Source organism: Sycon ciliatum, chromosome 4 (genome assembly GCF_964019385.1).
Source record: "Sycon ciliatum chromosome 4, ocSycCili1.1, whole genome shotgun sequence".
Classification (NCBI taxonomy): Eukaryota; Metazoa; Porifera; class Calcarea; order Leucosolenida; family Sycettidae; genus Sycon; species Sycon ciliatum.
The window spans coordinates 35968248-35992034 of NC_088646.1; the positions used below are offsets into that span (position 1 = coordinate 35968248).

A 23787-nucleotide genomic window follows, 5' to 3' on the forward strand; every position below is an offset into this window, starting at 1 on the left:
TTGTACTGCTCCCAGGCATCCTGGGAGCCGCCGCCCTATGTACACCCCTGCAGCCACACAGCCATACAAAGACGCACAGTCACACAGACACACACCGTACACACGCATATGCGCACCCACACACGGATCCGTCGCGATTCTTGTTAGGCTTAAAAACAGGGATCAAGCAACAACAATGTGTTGGCAGAGAGAGAGAGCGAGAGGAATGCCAACCAGCAGACGGAGCCAAAGAAACTGCAAGTGAGCAGTTTGTGGAGTCAGGAGCGCAGCGCGGGAATTAACGGAATCAATACTAATGAATCGGCCAAGATAAGGAGCTGAAAAAAGGCTAGATTTTTTATGAGGTTTCTGCAAGATATAAAATCAAAGCAGAGTTTTCACCGCATGAATCAGTATGTGGAAATCAAGGGGGCAGCACCATAGCATTCCCCAAATAACTTATTATTAGTATGTGAGGTTTTCTCTCAATGTAATGAAGCACAGTCAGGGTGTGAGTGGATGAGTTAGGTAAGAAGAGTTTCACTATTTAGCACAAGGTCAAGGCTGCTGACCTTGAAGACGGGGCTAGCGCTTCCGCCGTTGTCTGGCCATCACCACCTTGGCAGTCTCGTCCTCTCCCTCGGCATCTGCATCATGATCCCCCTCGTCACTAGCCGCCACAGTGATGTGGTGGTGGTGGCCAGTGTCATCGCACACATCCTGCCCGTCGCGGAAGTCCACGTGACGTTCTTTGTGATTTTGCCTTGCCGACAATGCAGAGCCGCTGAAACTTAAGCGACCCTTTGATTTCTGTGCACCACCATCAAACAATAAGACAAACAAACACCAGCTCAAAAAAGAGATAGCGTATTTTCCGGAGTACAGTCAACTTTGCGTATAACGACACTCGGCGGGGCATCAGAAAAGTGTCCTCATTCGCGAAGTGTCCTTATACCCAAAGTCTGATCATATGTATTACAGTTAGATGGGACTTTGCTCTGGGCATGGGAATTCTGTCGTTATTAGCGAATTGTCGTTATATCCGCAGTCGTTATAAGTAGGTTCACTGTATAACGTTATGCCGCACTTTAAACACCAGTACTTCACCAGTACTTCACCAGTACTTCACCAGTACTTCACCAGTACCTCACCAGTACTTCACCAGTACTTCACCAGTACCTCACCAGTACTTCACCAGTACTTCACCAGTACCTCACCAGTACTTCACCAGTACTTCACCAGTACCTCACCAGTACTTCACCAGTACTTCACCAGTACCTCACCAGTACTTCACCAGTACCTCACCAGTACTTCACCAGTACTTCACCAGTACTTCACCAGTACTTCACCAGTACTTCACCAGTACTTCACCAGTACTTCACCAGTACTTCACCAGTACTTCACCAGTACTTCACCAGTACCTCACCAGTACCTCACCAGTACTTCACCAGTACTTCACCAGTACTTCACCAGTACTTCACCAGTACTTCACCAGTACTTCACCAGTACTTCACCAGTACTTCACCAGTACTTCACCAGTACTTCACCTCCCAAAAGTCAGCGTGCCTTGTACTACTTCAGGTGTGAGGTGATGAAAACTCAACAGGAACTACTGTACAGTGATGATCAATGAGATCTGATCACGTGAGTTAACCAGCGCCGGGCGCTGCACAGCCCCTGGCCTGCAGCCAATAAGCTTCATCCGACGAGTCATTCACTGATCTATACATGACATAGATACGCTTGTCTAGTTGTATTTCGCTCCACTGTTGTTATAGTTCAAGGAAACACTTCAACTGTACAATGCGGTGCACCCTCAATCCCTCGTGTTCTCGCCCATGTGATTAATTAATGTGCCTCCTTGTTCAAAAACAATTCTTTTCGGTGCAACTGTGACGACTGTGACTGCACTCACCTCAGTTGTGAACCAGACCATACTGACCACCACGGCGATACTCAACAATATCTACAGGAAAAAACAGCAAGATCATATTCAACACATAGCTGGACAGATCAGTAATCATAGACAAGTAATCATAGGCCCGCTAGAAGTAGGCAAAATGACTTCAACTTGCGAATCAAATCATGCCCCAAAGACCAGTGCTTCAGACAGACCTATGTACATGTATGTATGTATGTGCATGTTTCTGAGTATATCCTGCAGTGATCTGTAGGTCCCTGCCTCAGTCGCTAGTCATGTTGCCTGATGATTAACTAGGGTCTTGAACCTCAGAGTAGCAACGGATATGTGTGATTGGTGAGGGCCCAACTGGACTGTGTGTACGGCACTGCATGATTGTTCATGTACACAATAATACTGCAGTGCTCATACTCAGTGAAATCTGATCACGTGAGTCCACTTTGTACCTTGACCAGTTCACAGGCCAGTGCTCACAGGTCTAGGGCTGCACAGCGCTCGGCACGCGCAGTCGCATTTCATTGGATTTCATTGAGTAGTACCGTATTTCTCAAAACCATTCTGGTCAAAGGAACGCACGATGAGTCAGTAGACCAGCAGCAGCAGCAGCAGCAGCAGTAGCAGCGCCAGCAGCGCCAGCAGCACTATCAGCGGCACCACCACCACCACCAGCACCAGCAGCAGCAGCAGCAGGGGCAGAGGCAGGGACAAAACTAAAGCGCCTTCTTCATCATTTCCTTGCTACACCTTGCTTACCACAAAGCCCCCCCTATGAACACCTTCAGAGAAATCAGCACTTGCCAGAAAGGCAACGAAAGGCAGCTCCCACCACTGCAACCCAGACAGGCATACCACATGTAAACACTCTGCCTGTCATGTTCGGAGAAGCACGATCTCAAAGGTGTGTCCCGGATTCCTGCCCCGTTCCGTTCTTACGAATAGCAGTGCGTTGCTTACCTGTATTGTTACCCACATGAGCACTTTGGTCGGGTTCAGCGTATCCAAGAAATCTTTACCATGGCGATAGTTCAGTAACGACTCAGTGGCCATGTTGGCACTGCCAGCACAAGCAAAAACACCCACCCACCCACATCCACATGTACACACACAATGCATACACACACCATACAAATAATATATACATAAAGAGAATAATTTAACCGGTATAGCATCGCAGTTTGCTGCACAGTGTGCACAGTGTGCATGCCAGGTGTGTCTCTTAGCCTGCTACTGACTCATGTCCAAAGCATAGCGCTCACCCAGAATATCGAAGTGCACACCACACTCTGGCTAATGTGGCACCAGCAACAATGAAACTCCCCATCACCAAAGCCACTCATTTGTGCGCAACTTGCGGAGACAAGCAGAAACATGGGACATTCGGCAAAGAATAGTGTGTTGAGACGAAAATGATACAAAACAACGTAGACTGGACTTACACATAGAACCAGAAGTGAGCGCCAATACGCTTGCGATTGCGATCCGTAACGTACATGTAATATTGTCTGACGAGAGGAAACACGAGCACACAGAAAACAAAAAAATCCTCGAAATGCTCTTGTTGTATACTTTATTTCTGTTCAGTCTTATCCCCCCAACCATGCATGTTTTTTCTAGCAACAGCGCTATGTGCCCGATCTACGTGTCTGTGAACAAAAGTTGTCCATGCGCCATCATAGAGTACCGTAAAAGTCCGTAAATAAGTACGTATTTACTTTCGAATTTAGTGACCACACCCGTACTAACTTTCGGGCGGGTACTGACTTTCGGGCGCGAACTAACTTTCGGACCTGACTTGTGTGTAGTGGAGAAGTCATTTTCATGTCGATGCACATGCTACGTGCTGCATGTGCGCACCGTACCGGTACTTATTTCGGGCAGTATGTTTATCGGGCTTGACTTGACTTCAACAGACAGAGTCAAAAGAATGAAGGGGGTATTTCTTTCGGGCAGGTACTTATTTACGGACTTTTACGGTATGGGCATTGGCTGGTCACTGGCACGAGAATAAACCTTGGCTGCAGTCTTACCTGGCTGCTGGTGCCGATGACATGAGTAGGAAGAAGTGGTGCGTGAGAAGCATGGGATGACTGCTCGGGATGTGATAGATGTGCTTGAAGACGAAGAAATTCAACTCATACATCTGTACATGCACAATACGTAAGCACATCCACACGCACACTGGACCTTCGTACGTACACTGGACCTTCGTACGCATACACATTGGCACCTGCCACTTGCATAGCTCGCACAGTCCGTTGAGTTGTTCAGCGTAGCATGCAGCGGCAGTCGTGATTCCTATGATATTGAAACGCACTAAACACACACTGCGCATAAAAGCTGATGTACAAAGACGTGCTACTGGACTCCATGCTCACTTACACGCCCACTTAAACGCATACGTACAGCGGTAAGCACATAGATACACGCATGTACAAGTACAGTGCTGGCCAAAGAAATCCAACCTCATGTATAAAATAGCATTGCCGGGCACTACGCAGCCCTAGCACTAGTACTACACATGCTGGTCTGTGCACTCTAACGCAGCGCTACTTTATTCATGAGGTTGGATTTCTCTGGCCAGCACCGTACATGACAAAGGTACAGACGTGGTAAGTGAGGTCTGTCCTTGTGAATAACAGTTACATCACCCCCATCACCGCCTAGTTCACAATGCTAGCAAGTAGCAACACACGCCAACAAGCACTAGTTTAGTGAAGAAGCCAGTTATGACTGGAACCGCCTATAGAATCTCACAACGCAATCAAGCAACCCTTGATTTAGTTGTAGACCTACTGTACCTGAAAGATGAAAACCAGAATGAGGATTGCCAATACGCGAACTGGAGGAGAGGCTGCAGACCAGCGAGGCTGCTTCCAACTGTACAGCAGCAAAAATAAGCAGAGGATAGGAGATAATGAGAAAGAAAGAAAGAGAAAGAGAAGAGAGAGAGGGGGGGGGGCAGACAGAGAGACAGGCATACAGAGAAACAGAGAGAGAGAGAGAGAGAGAGAGAGAGAGAGAGAGAGAGAGAGAGAGAGAGAGAGAGAGGGAGTGCGTGTGTGTGTGCGCGCGCGTGTGTGTGCATGCGTGCGTGCGCGCAAGATGACAGATTCTCAGTAAGTTTGATCTCAATTCCCCAGCCTACCTATGGCATGAACAGACAGGTTCCAGCACTCAAAGCCATTACTGGTGTGGGCGAGGGATTCATTCTATTTCAAAATTGTCGGCCCCATGTACTGCTCAGCTTTTCTTTTAAGAATGAAATACAGTCAACTTCGCTAATAACGACTGCGGATATAACGACAATTCGCGAATAACGACAGAATTTCCATGCCCAGGGCAAAGTCCCATCCCACTGCAATACATAATGAGACTTCGGGTATAACGAGACTTCGGGTATAACGACACTTCGCGAATAAGGACACCTTTTTGATGCCCCGTCGAGTGTTGTTATAAGCGAAGTTGACTGTAGTGCATTTTCATATACATGTACAGTACTGTCGGGTAGCGCCGAAGAACGGCCAGGCTAGAATTTCATCAAGCACAGCATACCAATGTATACATGGTGATTCAATTGCGCATAGACTGGAATACATGAAAATAAGAACGGTCTAGGCTAGAAGGCTGACCCCCCCCCCCAGTTCTTCAGCGACCGACAGGACTGTATTATAAATTGACAGAGTCGTAAGATGAACAGACAGCAGCATGACCAACCTCTCAGGTGTAAATTGAAGGATTATCCGCCTGATCTTGCCGCTTGCAGTGCGAATGTCCCTGAGAGATTAAAAAAAAGGCAACACACAGGTGACCAGCTCAGCCCAAAGAAATCTTGTGAAGACCTACACCTATGCTCACAACTAGCACTTAACAGCAGCTGTGAGGAGAGACACCGGGTCAGGAATGATTGCCAGTGAGACAAACAGAAGAACACAATAATGTGTGGAATGTGTAATGTGCAATGCGCTTGACTGTGCTCGATGCTCACACCAAATAGCCAAGTTGTATTACTCAATCTGTGGACCGAACTATTTCGTCCTTTGTGGGCTCATCAGCGCAGCACAGAGAAAATGAGGCCGAGCCTGATAGCAATGAAACATAAAATTCCCAAAAGCCAGATCCACATTGTATTATAAGTTATAACTAGTGGTGTGCACGGGTACCGTATTATCTCTAATATAAGCACGGTCCTTTATTTTTTCAATGTACCTCCGCCCCGTGCTATTAATGGAGATGTTCCTTTATTGGAGACTGTTCCATTATTATTTCAACCTCATTTTCAGAGGCATGTTGCCATGCCAAATTCATGTCAGACACACACATTTCAGGGTTTTTTCGCCGGTACAGATAATGAATTTACACAGTGTGCTTATAATGGAGACTGAGCACTTTATTTTTTGAACGCCGCCCCAAGGTGTTCTATTATTGGAGACGTGCTATTATTGGAGACTGTGCTTATATTAGAGATAATACGGTAGTCGGGTACCCGTGCTACCCGTCAGGATCTCGGGTAGACGGGTACAGAATAGTACTAGTACCCGAAAACCCGAAGTCGCAGATGATATCATGTACAGTGCACGTGTGCAAATTCATGTTATACTCCACATGTCTGCCCAGTGTGCAAAGAAAGGGGTGCATTGTGGTGTTACCATGGAAACATTACCCGATCGGGTACCCGTGCTAACCGTGGAAAACTACCCGAACCTGATACCTGAAGAAAATGCTACCCGACTCAGCCCTAATTATAACTTACTTGATGCTCTCCCAGTGGAACGAGCTCATTTCCAAATGCCGTGAGATACGCATGCCCACGTAAATACCAAGGCCATTGCAGAGGAGAATATCCAGGATCAGCATATCCCACCAGCACTCAGCAAAGTTGGGCAGCAGATCCATGAAGGCCAGCTGGTACGCACAGAAAATACAAAATAGCACTCAGTTTTAGGGGTGAAAGTTGGCACTGAGATCCCGAGTTCGAGTACTCTGATTTTCTCCGATCGAATATTCGAGTATTCTTCATCTCCTAAAAATTGCACACCAGGGGCCTTGAAATCACATGATACAACCCTGATTGAACCGAGTGGCAGTCATTTTACTCGGCTATATTGAATTATTGGTTGGTGGGTCATTTGGGCTCTCTCTACTCGTGAACAAATGGTCACCACATAGTCTGCACATCAATATCTGCCGACTGCTGCACCGAAACTACAGATTTCTGTGGAAAATGCATGTACCATGTAAGAACGAGTACTCTGATTTATTACGAGCACGATTATTTTTGAAAAAACCGAGCGAGTACTCGAGTATTCGGTATAATTGTTTCACCCCTACGAGTCAGTTTACAACGTAGCACCAAGAAGCATGGCGAACCCGAAGAGAAGGGGTACAACACAAACGGGATATGACACGAATACAGGAGACGGAAGGCTGTTTTGCCGTAAGTAAAATACGGCATACGTATCTACTTGAAGCATCTGCATAACATAGTACTGACCTCGGTGACTTCCCACATGACGGAGAGGAACCAGAGCAGTCCGGCATTGCGTATCAGCATTGCCTTGGCTATGTAGCCCACAAAGTGAGAGAACGTGAAGAAGTCGATACTCATCCACAGGTTGTGCGCCGTCAAGTCACAGTTCTCCGCGTACGCCTGCAGGTAACGCAATGCAAAACACCAAGACACATCCTTATCTGTCATCTTCCTGACTGGCTACCATAGCGATTTGTCAATGGACAGTGATCAAGTCCTACGTGCATTGTGGCTCCACGTGGTAGAGGATGTCAATGGAAAGGAACCAATACAAGGAGCATTATACGCTTCGCTAAATTAGGCAAACCAACTTCTCTGAATGACCTCTATTGTCTATACGATATGAAACATAATCTAAAAGGCATACTGAAGTCCATATACGGCATAGGGTAGTGGTACAACAGGACAAGGGCTAAAACACGTATAGAATAAACACCGATGTCGTAGTGTTTATGGGAAAATAAATACTGCTATAAAAACCGAGGCGTAGCCGAGGTTTTTATAGACAGTGTTTATATTCCCATAAACACAAGACAGAGGTGTTTATTCTATTTATACCTAGCTTCGTTTTTGGCCTGAAATACTGGTCCGAAATAGCTATTTTAGTATCCCAGTATACAATAGTATACTATTATGTGTAGGTAGTATTGCGTGTTCCAGACCTAAGACCTTTCTTTCAACCAACATCTGCATCAACACCCTGGTGGCTGGGTGGTCAAGATAGGTGCTTGGGAATCTTATGGTTCTAGGTTCGATTCCTGCTGAAACTTCTTTCTTCTCTTCAATTTTTTTCTTTTTCAATTGGAGAGAAAATTTCTAAGTCCCTTGAAAGTTGAAAAGTTACAACCTCTAAGTGGGTAATATAGCAAAGTATATACCCCAAGTTAAAGTGGTGAATATGGAGATATATTCACCAGTTATAGATCACAGGAATTAGTGGGGGTTAATATGAGCTGGGTATAAGTAGAGGATATAACCCGAGTCAGAGGGTTATACCGGCTGAATATAAATCCCGACTGCGATAGCAGGAGGGATTTATATGAGGGTACGGTATAACCCGACTACGAGGGCCTTATCCTACTTAAGCCAGGTACCCTGCGCATATCCAGAACAACGAACCTATTTGGAGATCTCCTACATCATGCAGTGCATGAACATGTGCATGAACATGTTCTGCTGGTTGTCAATTGTAACTTGAAAGAATGGTCGAGCAAGATCAGAAGGAGATTCCTCCGTGGATGTTTGGCATAAGATTTCCTTTCAGTTCCAGTGCATATTGTAGCATCTTCATGATCTTGTCTCGTGAGCGGTGCGGAAGTCAACTGAATTGCTGGATTGCTGGAGTTGTCGTCGAATCAAACTACCAGCACTAGTTAGACTACAGTTTGGACGCTTTGGGAGTAAGTGTTACAATGATTATGGTACAGGGCGGATTTTCACATGCGGCATCTTATAATCAGTTTTGCTTACTTGCAAGTAGATGCATTTGCATACACTGTTTTGTATCACTGTATCACATTTCAATCCATTCTAGCATTTTCCAATCGGTTTAGGTGGATTTGAAGTACATTCTGTATCATACATTTTAGTTACGAAGGAGACAGTCTGTTGATGATCTTCAACTCTTCGAAGTACAATGTACATTGCGGATCCATTCGGGATACTTCGTGGTTGTTCGACGTTCTTTATCCCCAGATTCAGTATAATAGAATACTCGGTAGACGAATTCCAGGTCATTCTTCTTTTCCATTGTGTACTGATACGAACAACACTGGCAGCAGCTCTTCTGCCCTACACAGCCAAGGACGTGCCTATGGTGGTGAAGAAGGAGACTGTGCTTGCACCAATGGTGTACAGTACATGCCCAGCTTGGAGGTAGTCATCAACCACTACCTCCAGTTGTACAAGGATCGTGGCCTACTGACATCGCACAATGGTGCAGTACCGGAGAACGAAATCTGGATAAAGCTGGGCGGGGATCATGGCAGCGACTCGTTCAAGTTCTCCAGACCAAGTGGCCTACGTCCGTGCCTACATTGCCACTGCATGAAGAAATCCATGGAGATGCCAGTATGGCACAGAGAGCCTGCGGATAGTGTACCCCGCTCCCTGGCCACCCTCAGGAACAACCTGCTAGAGTTCATCGCAGCCGGGGAGAGATTACCAAACGCCAAGGTACACAACAACGTCATTCGTCCGGCAATCCGCCCCGTCCCACTGCCCAACGTCATCGTGTCAGTCCTCCACCTGGACTTGGGTATATTTGGTTGGATGTTTGAAGCCATGCTGAAGGACTTGTGCGAGCTGGACAAGCTCTTGGCCAGCAAGGCCCATTCTGCTGCTGGAGATAGCAACGCTTTCCGACGGCTATCTGGCCTCTATTGAGACGCAGAAGAGCATACTATTGTGACGCAGAAGAGCATATAGCAGCAGCGTCTGAACAGGCCTCTGGCTACCAGCAGCAGCTGAACTATGTAGCACTCCATGCCCACAACCAGGGCGCTACTGGCGATAACTTGGAGTGTGTGTGTGAAAAGATCCGAGTGGAGTGGCAGAAGGCCAATGACACAGTGGTGGAGATAACAAAGGCAAAGGAGAGCATCTTGCAGCAGATACTTGCCGCAACTGCTTACAAAGACATCTGTGGGCCTTGCGAATCAGCAGTCGAACCTGTGCTGCAATCCCACAACATCAAGCGCCAGGTATATCACGGAGGTGCATTCATCGGCAACCAAGTGCACCGCGCACTTCAGCCCGCTGTCCTGGAGTCAATTGCTGCTGCTCCCATCTCCGTCATTCAGGAACGCTGTCCTGACCTAATGGATGACGCCAGCGTTGTCCAGCTGCGCTACATGAAGCTGCTGCTGCGCTACATCAAGCTGCTGGACAAGTACAGGAAGTGTACGTCTGCCTTTGGCCAGTGCAGAAAGGTAAACATAACTCAATATAACAATTTATTCCCTGGGAGCTTTTTCGTCTGTTCCAAGCCACCCACTTTTGCTGCAAGTACTCCTGAATTTGATCATGAATACTAGATCCAGAACTGATATTATGTGCTATTTATTCCAGGTCACACAAGAAGAGCTTGAAGAGCTGGAATTCAACATCAGGACTTTCCTCAAATCAGCACGGAAGGAGGTGGTCGATCGAGGGCTTGGCCATATACCGCCGAAGCGTCATCTTCTGGAGAGCCACACCGCTCCGGCAATGGAGAGGCTCGGAGTAGGGCTCGGTCTGTTGGCCGAGTAAGGAGCAGAGAGCATCCATGCAGAGTTCAACACTCTTGAGCGAAGGTACCGCCAGATTCCCGCAGAGGCAGAAAGCTATGGCTGAGCAGCATCTGTCCCGAACTCTGCCTCAAGCCATACAGCGTCCCACGACAAAACGTCGCCAGTCGACATGATCTCTGGCAAATATCGTGAGTAACCAACTTTCCTTGCTCTCTCTCTCTCTCTCTCTCTCTCTCTCTCTCTCTCTCTCTCTCTCTCTCTCTCTCTCTCTCTCTCTCTCTCTCTCTCCTGAACTCGAATGGACTCCTTTTTTCCGCGGCGCAAATCTTCATAGGAATGTACTCGGGTGTGTAGTCTCTCTACCTACACGCCTGGAGAGAACATGTATTTCTTTGCTTTCTCCATCTTTCTGTTCTACAGGCACACAGCTACTTGTCCACTTTCCTCGTCACCGATATCGCGATGCAACGTCAAACTCAACAAAGAATTGAACAAGAAGGCTTTGTTGTTTGAAGTTTGCAGCTAGCGCTTTGATCTACATGTATTTGGTTTTTACCTGCTTTGCCATGCGTTTTTTATTTTTTATTATTCCTTCCGTTTTCTAACAATTCCACTTGTATTGGCAATTTCCTGTGTAAAACCGCATAAACGCGATTATAAACGATTTTCGACAAAAAAAATGCCGCCATATTGTTAGATGGCCGCTGACGAACAGCCGTGCGCACTCGTCAATATTTGGCGGCAACATTTTGCGCCCCTTTTCGCAAAGTTTGCTTGGCATTTCCTTTCACTTCCGATCTTTTGCTTCCATTTTGCCTGCTGATATCAGTTGGACAACCATGTGAATTTGATTTTCATACCGGTATGAATTTTATCGGTTTTATTTCCAATTTTGAATTTCCATTTTTATAAAGTCCTATAAAGTCCTATTCGCCCGAAGTGGTCACGTGCACAGCCAGAAACTCGTCCAGGTTTCGTGATATTTTCGATATTTTGCTCCAAAATTGCCAGAATTTTTTTCCTAAATTTTTTTCCAATATTTTGCTTGGAGAATCGACAGCAAATTTGAGTCAGGCCTAGCTGGAAGACTGTACAGCAGGTAGAGAGCAACATTACTTCACACCAAACTCACCTTCATACTGTCATTGCTAGCAACGGCCAGGTCCGGATAAAGAGTGACCAGGAAACCGCGCACGTCCTCCATGCGCTGGAAGACGGCGAACGACAGGCATAGCTGATATGCAATGCTGTATCCTAACGGCACAACACACACATGCGCGCACACACACACACATATGCACACACACACACACGCACACACACACACACACACACAAACACACACACAAACACACACACAATCACACACAATCGCACACACACAAAGAGAGAACACAGTGCAACCATTACCTCTTCTCTGTGAACTGTGTGTTGTCAAGATGTAAAGAAAACTGAAGGAATATCTCACTGCAATATCTCACTCCTATGGACTATCTAGTAGCAGAATATGTAAGGATCGTTCTTGACCTATAGGGCTCCGAAGTGATGACGTCACACCCACCTGACAACGCATGCCAATGAAAGTTCTGGGTACAAACAAACCTTAGCAACCCTTCGCTCATCACTGTTTTCGCAGTAATCTGCAGGTTACTCGTGGTGAGAATTAATGGTTTGTTAGAAGAAACAGCTATTCTAGGTGCCTCCTGCTGATAGTAACAGGTTTGCAAAGCTGATGGAACAATGGCTGATCTTCCCAGGTTTTCAACGGTGAAACAAAGGGACTGCGACGAACTGGGCAAAAATATTTCAGAGTTTCGATCAGCCTTGATTCTTCCTTGCCTCAGCATCTTTCGTCTCATTTTGAGAGAAAAATCAGATACCGCAAGTCAGGAGAGAGGATACAACGCAAAGAATCAGCTCTCACAGTCAGCGAAAAAAAAGGTTTAAAAAACTTAACCGACGTGCACATGCAAATCGATCTCCTTGCTCCTCGGAAAAGGCAATAAGAATTGCAATTGGTAATTGTAATTCCGTGCAAGTCACTGCTCTCCTCTGCACTGCGGAAAGGAGGGTAAAGCAGCAGACCCATGTCCCAAATGGAGAAAGGATATCTGCATACTTTGCATGAGGTATCTAATCTATACAGGCAGTACTGTACTCCGAATGAACCTCTTGATGGTTGTGAGAAGTGTGTGCGGTCGGCCACAGAGTGCGGCGGTGGCGGCGGTGTAGTCAGTGCACGCACAAGCACTCTGTGATATATGTTTTAATCCCTGCAAAACGACACGTGCCAGGGGACGCAATGGTTGTCTGTTGCTACGAAGTTGTCGACGACCTGACGTCACACTTCAAAGCCCTGTAGCTGCGCTCAGTGAAATCCGACCCAATGTGCAAAAACTGACACCCTGGACGTGTTCCCGTTGCACCACTGTATCTGCACATGTGTATGTCCAGCAGCGCTCATACCACTTCCAGGGAGTGCAAGTCAACGGCGCCAAATATGCACATTGGCTCCGGTTTCACCTACAGTAGCACAACTGTAGATAAGGACCTGGCTCTGCAAGACAGCCCCACCTATTCAACAGCGTGAGACACATTTTAAAAGGTACTACTGCAGCACTAGTACGCGTACCGGCCGTTCAAAACACAGATTGTAATAATCTGTTCAAATCCTAGCACACCTAAAATACCAAAAATAAAATTAGCCACAGACAGCTACTCACCACATACAATCCTCCACACAGCAGGATGTGGACGAATAAAAGGCCCTACAGGACACACAGAAAGACACAACATGGTTTTTAATTAAAATATACTAGTACCATTAATCCATTATTACTATCAAGTGCATTCTCACAAGTGTGGCGGGATTGTCACTCTCGCTTTAAGTATAAAAATAACTGATTGTTGATCGTCAGCGCCCGCCCCGGGATTTATTTTATTTTTTATTTTCGTGATCAACGGTAGAAAACTCGTGTGTTTAGCGAAACGCGAACTTTTTTAGCAGTACGCGCGTACGCGAGCTCTCATGTACAGCTTCAACGTGCTTTTACCGTAGCGACATCACGCAGTGCAGTGTGATTCCAGTGTACTTGTGTGAAATCTGGCAACTACAATACATGGCACTGTAGTCTGTACAGTGTACCACCTGATATCTACGCCTGCATTCATGGAACTTGTGTGTACTCATGCACACGAGTGTATGTGTGTGTGTGTGTGTGTGTGTGTGTGTGTGTATGTGTGTGTGTGTCTGTGTCTGTGTGTGTGTGTATGTGTGCGTGTGTGTGTGTGCGTGCCCACTGCATGGCAGCAGGAAATTGTATCACAGAGTCATCTGCACATGTTCAAAGTGTTTGGAGTGTGCCCAGGCAGACTGGTAGCAGTCACAACCAACAATGGTAGTACACCCATAACCCCATAGATGTAATACATGCTAAGATTTCAAGATGTCCGGTCGATGCAGATATTTAAAAAAATTATAAAATAAAAATAAAACCCTCCCGTCCGCCCCGATTTTTCGGAAAATTCTGACGATCAACAATCTTTTTTTTTACTTGGCCTTAGGCCATCATTTTTTATAGCTATGTTTCGTGTCGTCCGCACGCATACGTTTTGACTTTTTTCGGAAAAAATAAAAAAATCGAACATGCACAGTGAGTGTACGATCGTGCGAGTCATCAGTGTGGACTGGTTGCGATACGGCGAAGCTGGGATTCAGAAATGGCCTCTAGGCCAGCGTTCGTAAATCGTTTGTTCGGCATCTGGGAGCAATATTCTATGAGCTTAAACCAGACCGCATTGATCGCCTCAAGCTGAGAGGATGCGTCGTTCCGGAGCTCTTTGCACCGCTGGTGAAGTTTCAGTACAATAATCCAGCGAAGCTTGGGCACCAACGGTTGCCTCCTCTGTCCAAAGTGAATATTTACTCATGCTGATAACCCAGATGTTGTGCTTCGATGTACGATTTTTCTCTCGAATGTACATCATGCACGAGCTATTGTGCTATGTACAGTGCATACACCTCTGATGAGCCTTTTTTTTATTATTTTGCAACTTTTTATTTTTTTCCACCTCTCGCATATGATTCTGGAAGTTGAACTGACGCGAAACATAGATATAAAAAATGATGGCCTTATAGGGGCATGGCACGAGGGAAGCATGGATTACAAGTAGTTGGTCTTTGACCATTTTGGTGATGGGTCTGATCTACTTACCTCCCACCGCTTTAGGAGCTGCATCTGCGCCCATGATCCTTCAGGGTGGAGGCATTCCTACGGATGCGGAAACTCAACCTCTAGCCGAGTCTCACGCAAACCGTGAATTTTGTTATAGGGGCTTGATGGGTGAGTGCCAACAGATATACAAGTAATGCCTTTTCCTTCGTGAAATTTTGATAACTAAGTATGTAGGTAAACAGTTTCCTCTGAGACAAAAATGCTATAATACTCATAAAAAGGACACACTTCAGGCTCTTTACGAACATCTTGAAAGTTTTTGGTTTCACAAGTATACTTTCAAGCCTTCTCATCAGGTGAAATAGAGGCAAGGGACAAGGAACAGGAACAGTGGATTAAGTACAGAAAGAAGGTGGTAAAACAGCGCAAAGAAGAATATAGCTAAAGTAAAAGTGATGAGAAGGCTTGAAAGTATACTTGTGAAACCAAAAACTTTAAGATGTTTGTAAAGAGCCTGAAGTGTGTCCTTTTTATGTCAATGTCTTTCCCTCAAACCAGTGAACTATGGATATCCGTCACTTAACCCCATTTAGAACAAGCTCAATGACTTTCTCGCCGAGGGCCTTATCAAAGTTTAAAGCCCGCTCAATTGTAATTTTACTACTCCGTAGTACGGTAAGAGAGCATCTCATAAGTTCGCATCTATTTTGCAAACGTAACGCATTTCGAATAGACTTTACCCCCCTACCTCCCCCCTCTATTCGAAAGTCTTATCGCTCTGTGTTTATCTACTGTACACGTCCATGCGGCCCCATGCTATGCTATGCTTATGTACATGATTGTACATGTACATGTACATGGATATGAATGCTTGCTAGAGCGGTCGTGAATGGCATACAGACTCAGTCAGTAGTACCGCATTTACTGAGTACAAGTACAATCAATGACATGTACACGCACCTAAACATAGACTTCCTGCACAACAACTGTACTGCTGTAAACGCTGGCCAGGTACACTGTACACGGTTTGATCAGGCTGGTGTGACATTTGACACCTCTAAGTAGCCTGCATGCATGCAGTGCAAGGGTTAGCTGATCTGCAAACACAGGTAGATCTCCACCTAAACACACTCTTTTGCTGCAGGGATCTAGCACGGTAGTAGATTGTACAGTTCCAGAAAATGTGCGAACAGTCATTTTTTTCTATTCGAAAAGGGCGCTACCCCCCTACCCCCGTTTCGAAATGCGTTACGTTTAGAAACAAAATGCGAACTTATGAGATGCTCCCTAAAAGATCAAAATTATGCTAAGTATGTACTATGTACGGTACAAAATTAGAATATGTACAAAATATAGTACATAGCACAACGTTCAACGTACGCATAATAGAACGTTCTAAGCTGCTTTCTTCTATAGACCATATTTATAGGGAAGAGACGATGAACTATCTATCATTCAGAGTATGTAAGATTGCAAGTAGAACCGTGTTTCTTTATAGAACAATGGCAGAGCCCAACCCTAAAAGATTCCGGTCTGTAAGTGAAGAGGATTTGACGGAAGTTCTGGATTCAAGAGTATCTGCCAAAGCCAAGGAAGCAAATCAATGTTGGCTTTCTGTTTTCAATACGTTCAACAAGAAGCAACCACATCCAATAAAAATTGAGAAGTGTTCAAAGTTTGAGCTGAATACTTTCCTGTGCAAACTTTACGTTGCTGCTAAACGACAAGATGGCGGTTCATATCAACGTTCAAGTTATCTATGCTTTAGTGCGGCTCTACGCTGACACGTGGTTGAAAAGCGGAAATGGAATATCATCAGCAATCCTGAGTTTGCCCGTTCCAATAACTGCTTGGATGGAGTTCTCAAGAAACTGAAGCGAAAAGGAGAACTACGACCAGTCAACCACAAGGACTATATCACAGACGATGACTTCAGAAGCTGAAGAACAAGTTCTTACGATGCAAAGAGCCGGAGGTTCTTGTAATGGAGGTGTGGTTCTACATGACATATCACTTTGCACTCCGTGGGAGAGAAATCCAAAGACAGGTGAAGAAAACTGACCTGTCTGTGGTACCAACGATCTAATTGGTTTCGTGGACAGCGAGGAAACAGTGGTTGACGATCACACAGGCAGCAATGAGAAACTTCTCGAGACACATGTGATGCAGTTCCACTTTAAGTCATGCGCATCATGCAGGTAACAGGACACCGAAATGCCATGAGCCTGGCAAGCTACAGCAAGTCAACTGATGAACAACAGAGAAATATGGCAGCTGTTCTAGATGCACCTTCATCTCAATCATCGGAAAGACGACAAGCAAATTCAGTATCAAGGGGGTCAGATGAAAGGTCAAGTTCAGCTGATCAAAACTGTCAAGAATCATCCAACTCGTGTCAAAAGGAATCTCAAGACTCTTCTGACAACACCACATCTACAACAAGTCCTGCGCAATCTCAATCTTCACGAACCAACTCGCAAACTAGACCCTACATTCCATCATCAAATTCGCGTCCGCCTGACAATCCGTCACCCTCGCAAGCGTGTCTTCAACAGAATACGTCGAAAGAAGTATGTTCAACGTTTGTCCTTGATCCTCCTTCTCCAATGCAGCCACCGCCATCTTCAACTCTTCAAATCGCAGAACCTCCTTCAGAAGTTCATGTTGCCTGTCCAGGACCAGCTCCATGCTTTAATCCTCACGACAACAACAACAGCAAAGAATTAATAATGCTCTTCAAACTGTATTTAGTGGAGGTCTGCATAACTGCAATGTTACAATTAACATGTTGCCTCACAACTAGTGAGGTTATTTTGCGAGAATAATAAACATTCTTTAACCTTTTGAGCCCGGGCTCATTGAAAACCTCTGCCACGCAGTAATTTTTTTTAATTCACTCTATGTGAGCAAACTTGATTTCAAACGATTCTTTCATGTACCCTGAGCACAGAACTGTTTTTGTTTTGGAAATACAACAAAGATTACAAGAGTTATGACCGTTTTCATAAAGGTAGTTTTACGCGAAATTGGTATTTTGAAATGTATGCACGCGCATGTAACTCCAGTTCAAACGTACGGAGCGACTCACATTTTTTTGTTACTGTACTCGTACATCCTAGGAGTCCTCTGTGCAGCGGTACAGCTCGACGCCACGCCACGGAAGAAACGCGGTATCGATGTAGTTCCGTACTGACTCGTGACGTTCTAGAACGTCACGCGTGTCACAGTGGCAGTGGTCATGACGTGTCAGAACGCCACGCGTGCTCAAAATTCTGTCCTCTTAAAGAGAAGTTGTTGGAAAGGGGAAAATGAAGTCGTTGGGAAAGTCGCTGATTAGTCAGCTCCTAGGCAACGGGATTGACATCGTTCTAACATAGTTAATGCATGGCAGGGAGGGCCCAATGGCTTGTTAGTGCTCTCCAGGGTAGCCCTTGGGCCTACGGTCCTCTGACTACCCTGGAGGGCACTAACAAGCCACAGGGCCCTCCCTGCCATGCACTAACATAATTATAATTAAAAAAATCTGGGTTTCGGATCTGCTTCTCCGCACATTTTGCCTCCGTATACCTGTACTAAGTGTGTAAACCGGGCTGAATTTCTAACTCCTTATCCTTTGACTCTTCTGCTCTCAAATGTGGCAGTACAGAAATTCACGGGTCACACGATGCAGGATGTACAGTAGCTGGGTTTTTTTTTCATTGTATATCTACCAGACTACGTGCGAGGTACCAAATCATAGTGAGGGTGCCAGTTTTGGATGAATGGATTGTAGTTACTAGAACCTTAAAAATGGATACATGTACATAGTGGTGCGCTGAACAGCAGACTGGCACTTACCATTCGGAAGGCAAAGCAAACTAATGGGAACAAATAATATTAAAATGCTGAGGAATCCATGGAAGATGTTTTCCTGTCTGGACACTGAATCATCCCTACAAGGTCAAACAGAATGCCAAGCAAAAACACACATACACACAGTAAGCCGGAGAGAGGAAATTTATAGTTACAACTAGAGTTTCACGCTGCGGACCGTGGGGAATTCATCTTGTGCATACGCACCCACATACATACACAAACACACGGATAGGCTCGAGCCAGACAAACCTGACTTGACTAATACAAGCCACATAGCTAGGATGCATGACTTCTGCAAGTTATCACGGTAGAGTAGACCACTGGTATTATAGTAAATTGCCCATGCCATCTATAATACTATCAATCCCACGCGGGTTCACATGGGGTACGAAAGGTGAAATATGTACAGTGCTGCCAACCCTCCGTATTTTTCCATATCTGTACGGAAATTCACTCCTTTTTTCGCAGTACGGAAATTGACCGAAATTGTACAGAAAACTGAGAAGTCTGGATCAGCTGACTATGAACCAGTTTTTCTACATGTATATGGCATGGTACTCATGCACATGATGAGTATAGTTTGAATGGATATGGCCTTGATTTATGAACACGAGTACCGTATTTTCCCCATTAAACGTACACGTCTCCAATACTAGAACGTCTCCACTTGTAGTACAATCACATCATGTTGAGTGTGTATCAAAAATATAAAAGAACACGTCTCTAATAATAGTACATGCTGGAATGATGTGGTGGGTATTACTGGGGTACAGGTACCAAGGGTCCACATTACTTCGTTCTTCTTACCCATTCATCATCTTTGCGTCTTTGCACACTGATTCTTACCATGGCTGGATGTACTTACAGCCTTACAGCATCATTATCGCGAGTTGTTTGCCACCCAACCCAGGCAATCAATCTTTCCAGAAACAGTAAAAGTACACGTCTCCAGTACTAGTACAGTCTCCTATAGTATTACATGTCTGACCACCTTTGAAAAAATAAAAGTACTGTACATTTAATGGGGAAAATACGGTATCCTTGCGTGCTCTCCTTGCAGTGGCTGTTTTGCGACGGAAGATGCAGACTGAAGGCGCAGGCAACATCAGTGTACGTGTTCAACGGGTATGGCGGCGTGGTGTGGCTGTGTGCAACGGGCTGGCAGGACAGTGATTGCCTCAGGGGCCTCTGGGTCTGCCGCGTCGGCCAGTTCGCTTCGTCGTTCGTTCCCCGTCACGTCACTATGGAACAAGTACAGTCAGCCGCAGTATCTTTGTTTTTGTGGCACATGCAATGACTAACTTTTCTGGTGTTAGACTGACTGCTGTTTTTTGCGCCCCCCTTTTCACACGTGCTACATGTTCCTGTCCCAGCCATGAGCGCATGTCGTTATCACCTGACCTTGTTATCACTTTTGTCACTTAGGGTATGCCACGTTTCTATGAAGAAATGAGCGCAATTGCGCCAATTGAGCCCTATAAAGATCAGTCTATTCTTATTATTCTTTCATTCAACATCATATGCCTCCACTGATGAGCTCAGGAGGAGCGAAACAGCTGTCTGGAGGGTCATTGTCAATATCAATCTATATACCGGAATTGTCCTCGCTGTGGTGATGGTGATGTGAGTGCAGAGTTTGGATCGGCCAAGAGCGCAATGTGGTGGTGTGGTGTATTGGATTCCATAATGGCCGGGTCGTCGCTACTTCTTCCCATGCGTATCCTTGCTCTACCAAGAGTACATAACCCCCAATAGTGTGCAATTGCCTGCACAACCTCTATGCTGTGCTGCGACGGCAGAACTTCACATCACGTGACATGGTTCAAAAGGTTACGCTGGGAAACAGTGCAAAGTGACCACAAGAGAGTTGAGCCCAAAGCTGGGTTGTGCACAACCCTGTATCTATCATGCAAATAGTGCAAATAATGTGTACGGGTTCATCACGTGATGTAAAGTTCTGCCGTCGCAGACCCCATATCTGGAGTTGCACACTCTTGGGGTTACCGGTAGGGCTCAAACGATTAGTCCGATTAACCGGTTGCAGGCCGGTTACGAAGAATTAACGGTTAACCGATAAAGATAACGGTTACGCAGTAACTTTACAGTCAATTTTTCAAGTATCAGGTCGTTGCAAAGTATGCACTTTCGCGGGCTGTCGCACGCGTACGCAATTTCTGGGCTGTCAACTCGGTCATATCTGGTCTCTTGGTGTGAGAGTATGTATGAATGAGCATGCAAGAGAATGTACAAGTGTGCGTTGCACTGAATAGGGTACATTTTTTGAATGAGTATAGTCAAATATACGGTTAAAAAAAAGTCCGCAGGATTGCCGTGGCTTATAGGTTATAACCGTATAACCGACCGTTAGCTTAGCAGTTAACCGTCAGGGGTAAAACCGTGACCGTTTGAGCCCTAGTTACCGGTATGTACTCTTGCTTCTACCAAAGCCAGCTACAGTGCGTGCCACAACCACAATCATGACTACTACAGTCTACCGGGTCTACATGGCTACATCCGTACAATGCACACAAGTCAAGAGTTGGCAAGACACTCATTGAGCACCCGGTGCCCCGAAGACTACAAATTTCGCAAAAAATAAATCATGGGATTTAAAAAAAATTGGTAGCACGGAAAAACTCTGGAAAATACGGAAATTCAGCTGTCCGAGTACGCAAATCAGACCGAGCAGGTTGGTAGCACTGTATGTACATGTACACACATTCACTGCCTTACGATTATTCAGCGGTTTATTGATGGCATTAACGAAATTCACTGTGACGCGCCATAGCCAGGTGTTTCTGTAGCATCATGGATCAGAGTTCCACATGCGCCAATCTTGGTAATACAGTCAACCTCGCTGATAACGACTTTGAATATAACTACAAATCGCGAAAAAGCGACACTTTTTTGTTGGCCAGAGAAAACGCCCAATGGACCACATACATTCAACTTGGAGGAGTATACTGCTAACATGCCAATAACGACACGACTGTCATGCCCAGAGACCCAGATTGACAAGTGAATAGTGCATTATGACCACATGAGTGTCATCCAGCTGTCATAAACCTTGTCATCTCAAGTCCCTGGTCGAAAATGATTCGATGCGGGCAAGGTCGAAGAACATTTTTTTATTCTGCGTTTCCCTGAGATCGATGTACAGGGCTAGAGTGCACAGGGTTGTACAATTCTGTGTGCCTGATGTGTGTGGTATGCATGCAGAACAGACCCTGATGTGTGTGGTACGCATGCAGAACAATAGAGTATGTTCCCGTGCCCACATGCTAAGCTACCAAAGTCAAGGTCATCAGTCATGAGACTCAGCGTGACTCAAAGTCACATCACATCACTTCCTGCTTCAGATCAGGGTGAGAGTTCAGCTGATGAGACCTAGCAAGGTCGAAACTGCTAGCTTTCCGGACTATCAAACTAGATGAAATCGAAAATTTCTCAAAATGTTCTGAAAAAATCCAAATTATCTGATAGATCGGGATTGAATGGCTGGGTAAGGACACAAACGGGCAGTCGTGTTGGCTTTCACAACTCCCTGGATGGAAAGGGAGAAGACAGCCTTGCAAGAAACTCACTTTATCTTCAACTTGGTTGTTTTCAAAATTTTATATAAAAAAGCCTTTGAGCTATGGGCCAAAGCCCCGAGGCACCTTTGTACCCTTTTTCTGAAGAGTCCCCCCCCCCCCCCCCCCCCGGGTGTTATGTACTGTTGCTTTTACAGCAGACTGTACCTGTGAGGCAAGTGTGAATCACACGCACACAGTCGCCATGTCGTCTCTCTGTATTGCAGTCAACTACTCCCTGGCGTGCACGGTCATAGTGGACTTGCCTGGCAACACTTTAGAGGCCGGAAAGGGATGCAAGCATCCCATTTACCCTTCCACCCTCTCCCTGTATGGTCATGCCAGATTGAAGTTTCTCCTGTCATCCCTCCTCCTCAATTCAAATTCAAGCCCTGCTCTTTTTACCTTTTCTTCATACTTAAAGACTCTCACAACAGACATCCCTTTGAACTTAAAATATTGTATTGAATTGAGAAATATCTAAATTGAATTGAATAATTGTTCGTGTCCTTACCTGAACAGAGCAAATAAAACTAGTGAGGAGATGACAAAGAAGAGCAAGGTCAAAGTACGGGGCTGGTAGAAGAAGCTGATGTTGATATCGTCCACGATCTTTTCGTTGTAATCATGCTCGTTGTCCGAGCATGTCAAATATCCAGTGAGCGACGACTCAGAGTTGAGACGTGTCCTCATTGGTGGGGATAACTCAGGTGTTGTAGGAGAATTCGCCTTTCTCGGCATCCTCGGCGATCATGGAACGAATGTGCTGGTAGTCAAGCTATTCTAGGCTCAGGCAAGGCCGGAAAAGACGAGTGCCGAAGTGAAGTCCCACAACAAATCAAACCACAAAACCACTCAACCTCTCAAGCAAGTTCTCATCAAACAAGAAAGTGCAATGTAAAACACAGGTGCATCATGCAGTCTCGACTGTGCAGTGACTTTTTTGAATTTTTCTTTCCAGTGTGCGCGTGCAGCATCCAGAATGCAGAAAAACGTGCATGCAGCGCAGTCGATCGTCTACTAGCTCGGTGTTCTTCTTATCTGGTGTTTGATCACGTTCCGCGGACGTGGGGGATGCGCCTGCGCGAACGCGCTTTACAGAAGGGCACGCACCTGCGCTGCATCAGCAGCTACATAATGAGGTAGCTGCTGCGCTGCACTGGTGCAGCGCAGGTGCTTTTATTTCCCATTTCACAAGCAATGGCAAAAGTAAGTCAAGTGGACATACATAACAATGTCATTATTTGTAGCTGTTGCCATGTCATGTCCAAAAAGGGTGCCACTGTCCCCAGTACAGTGCTATGGAGTCCGTAGTCGTGGACTCCATAACTTACTTGGACCATAAGCCCTGGCCTGGCCTATGCATCTGCACACATCCTACAATAGGCTACATAATCATTAGAAGTCATTACATTACTACAATCATGTAGCTTCAAAAAACCTTTCTTCTCAAAGTTTCAAATCCGTGACTTGAAACTGAAACGGTCCACGCCACAATGATGTTGAATGAGACTGACTGTTCCCGCTT

General features: G+C 45.6%; 1 protein-coding gene across 1 annotated transcript; it reads right to left on the minus strand.

The window, feature by feature from the left end:
• Positions 1-143: 143 nt before the first annotated feature.
• On the minus strand, positions 144-23188 carry LOC135815935 (phosphatidylserine synthase 1-like). Its single transcript, XM_065329291.1, has 13 exons — positions 22774-23188; positions 18670-18764; positions 13381-13425; positions 11790-11911; positions 7392-7547; positions 6651-6802; positions 5615-5674; positions 4699-4777; positions 3928-4040; positions 3337-3402; positions 2855-2954; positions 1895-1945; positions 144-789 (listed from the first exon to the last, which is right to left on the minus strand). Exons 1-13 carry the CDS (start codon positions 22998-23000, stop codon positions 565-567), a joined length of 1491 nt encoding a protein of 496 aa, XP_065185363.1. The 5' UTR covers positions 23001-23188; the 3' UTR covers positions 144-564.
• Between the last annotated feature and the right edge of the window lie 599 nt (positions 23189-23787).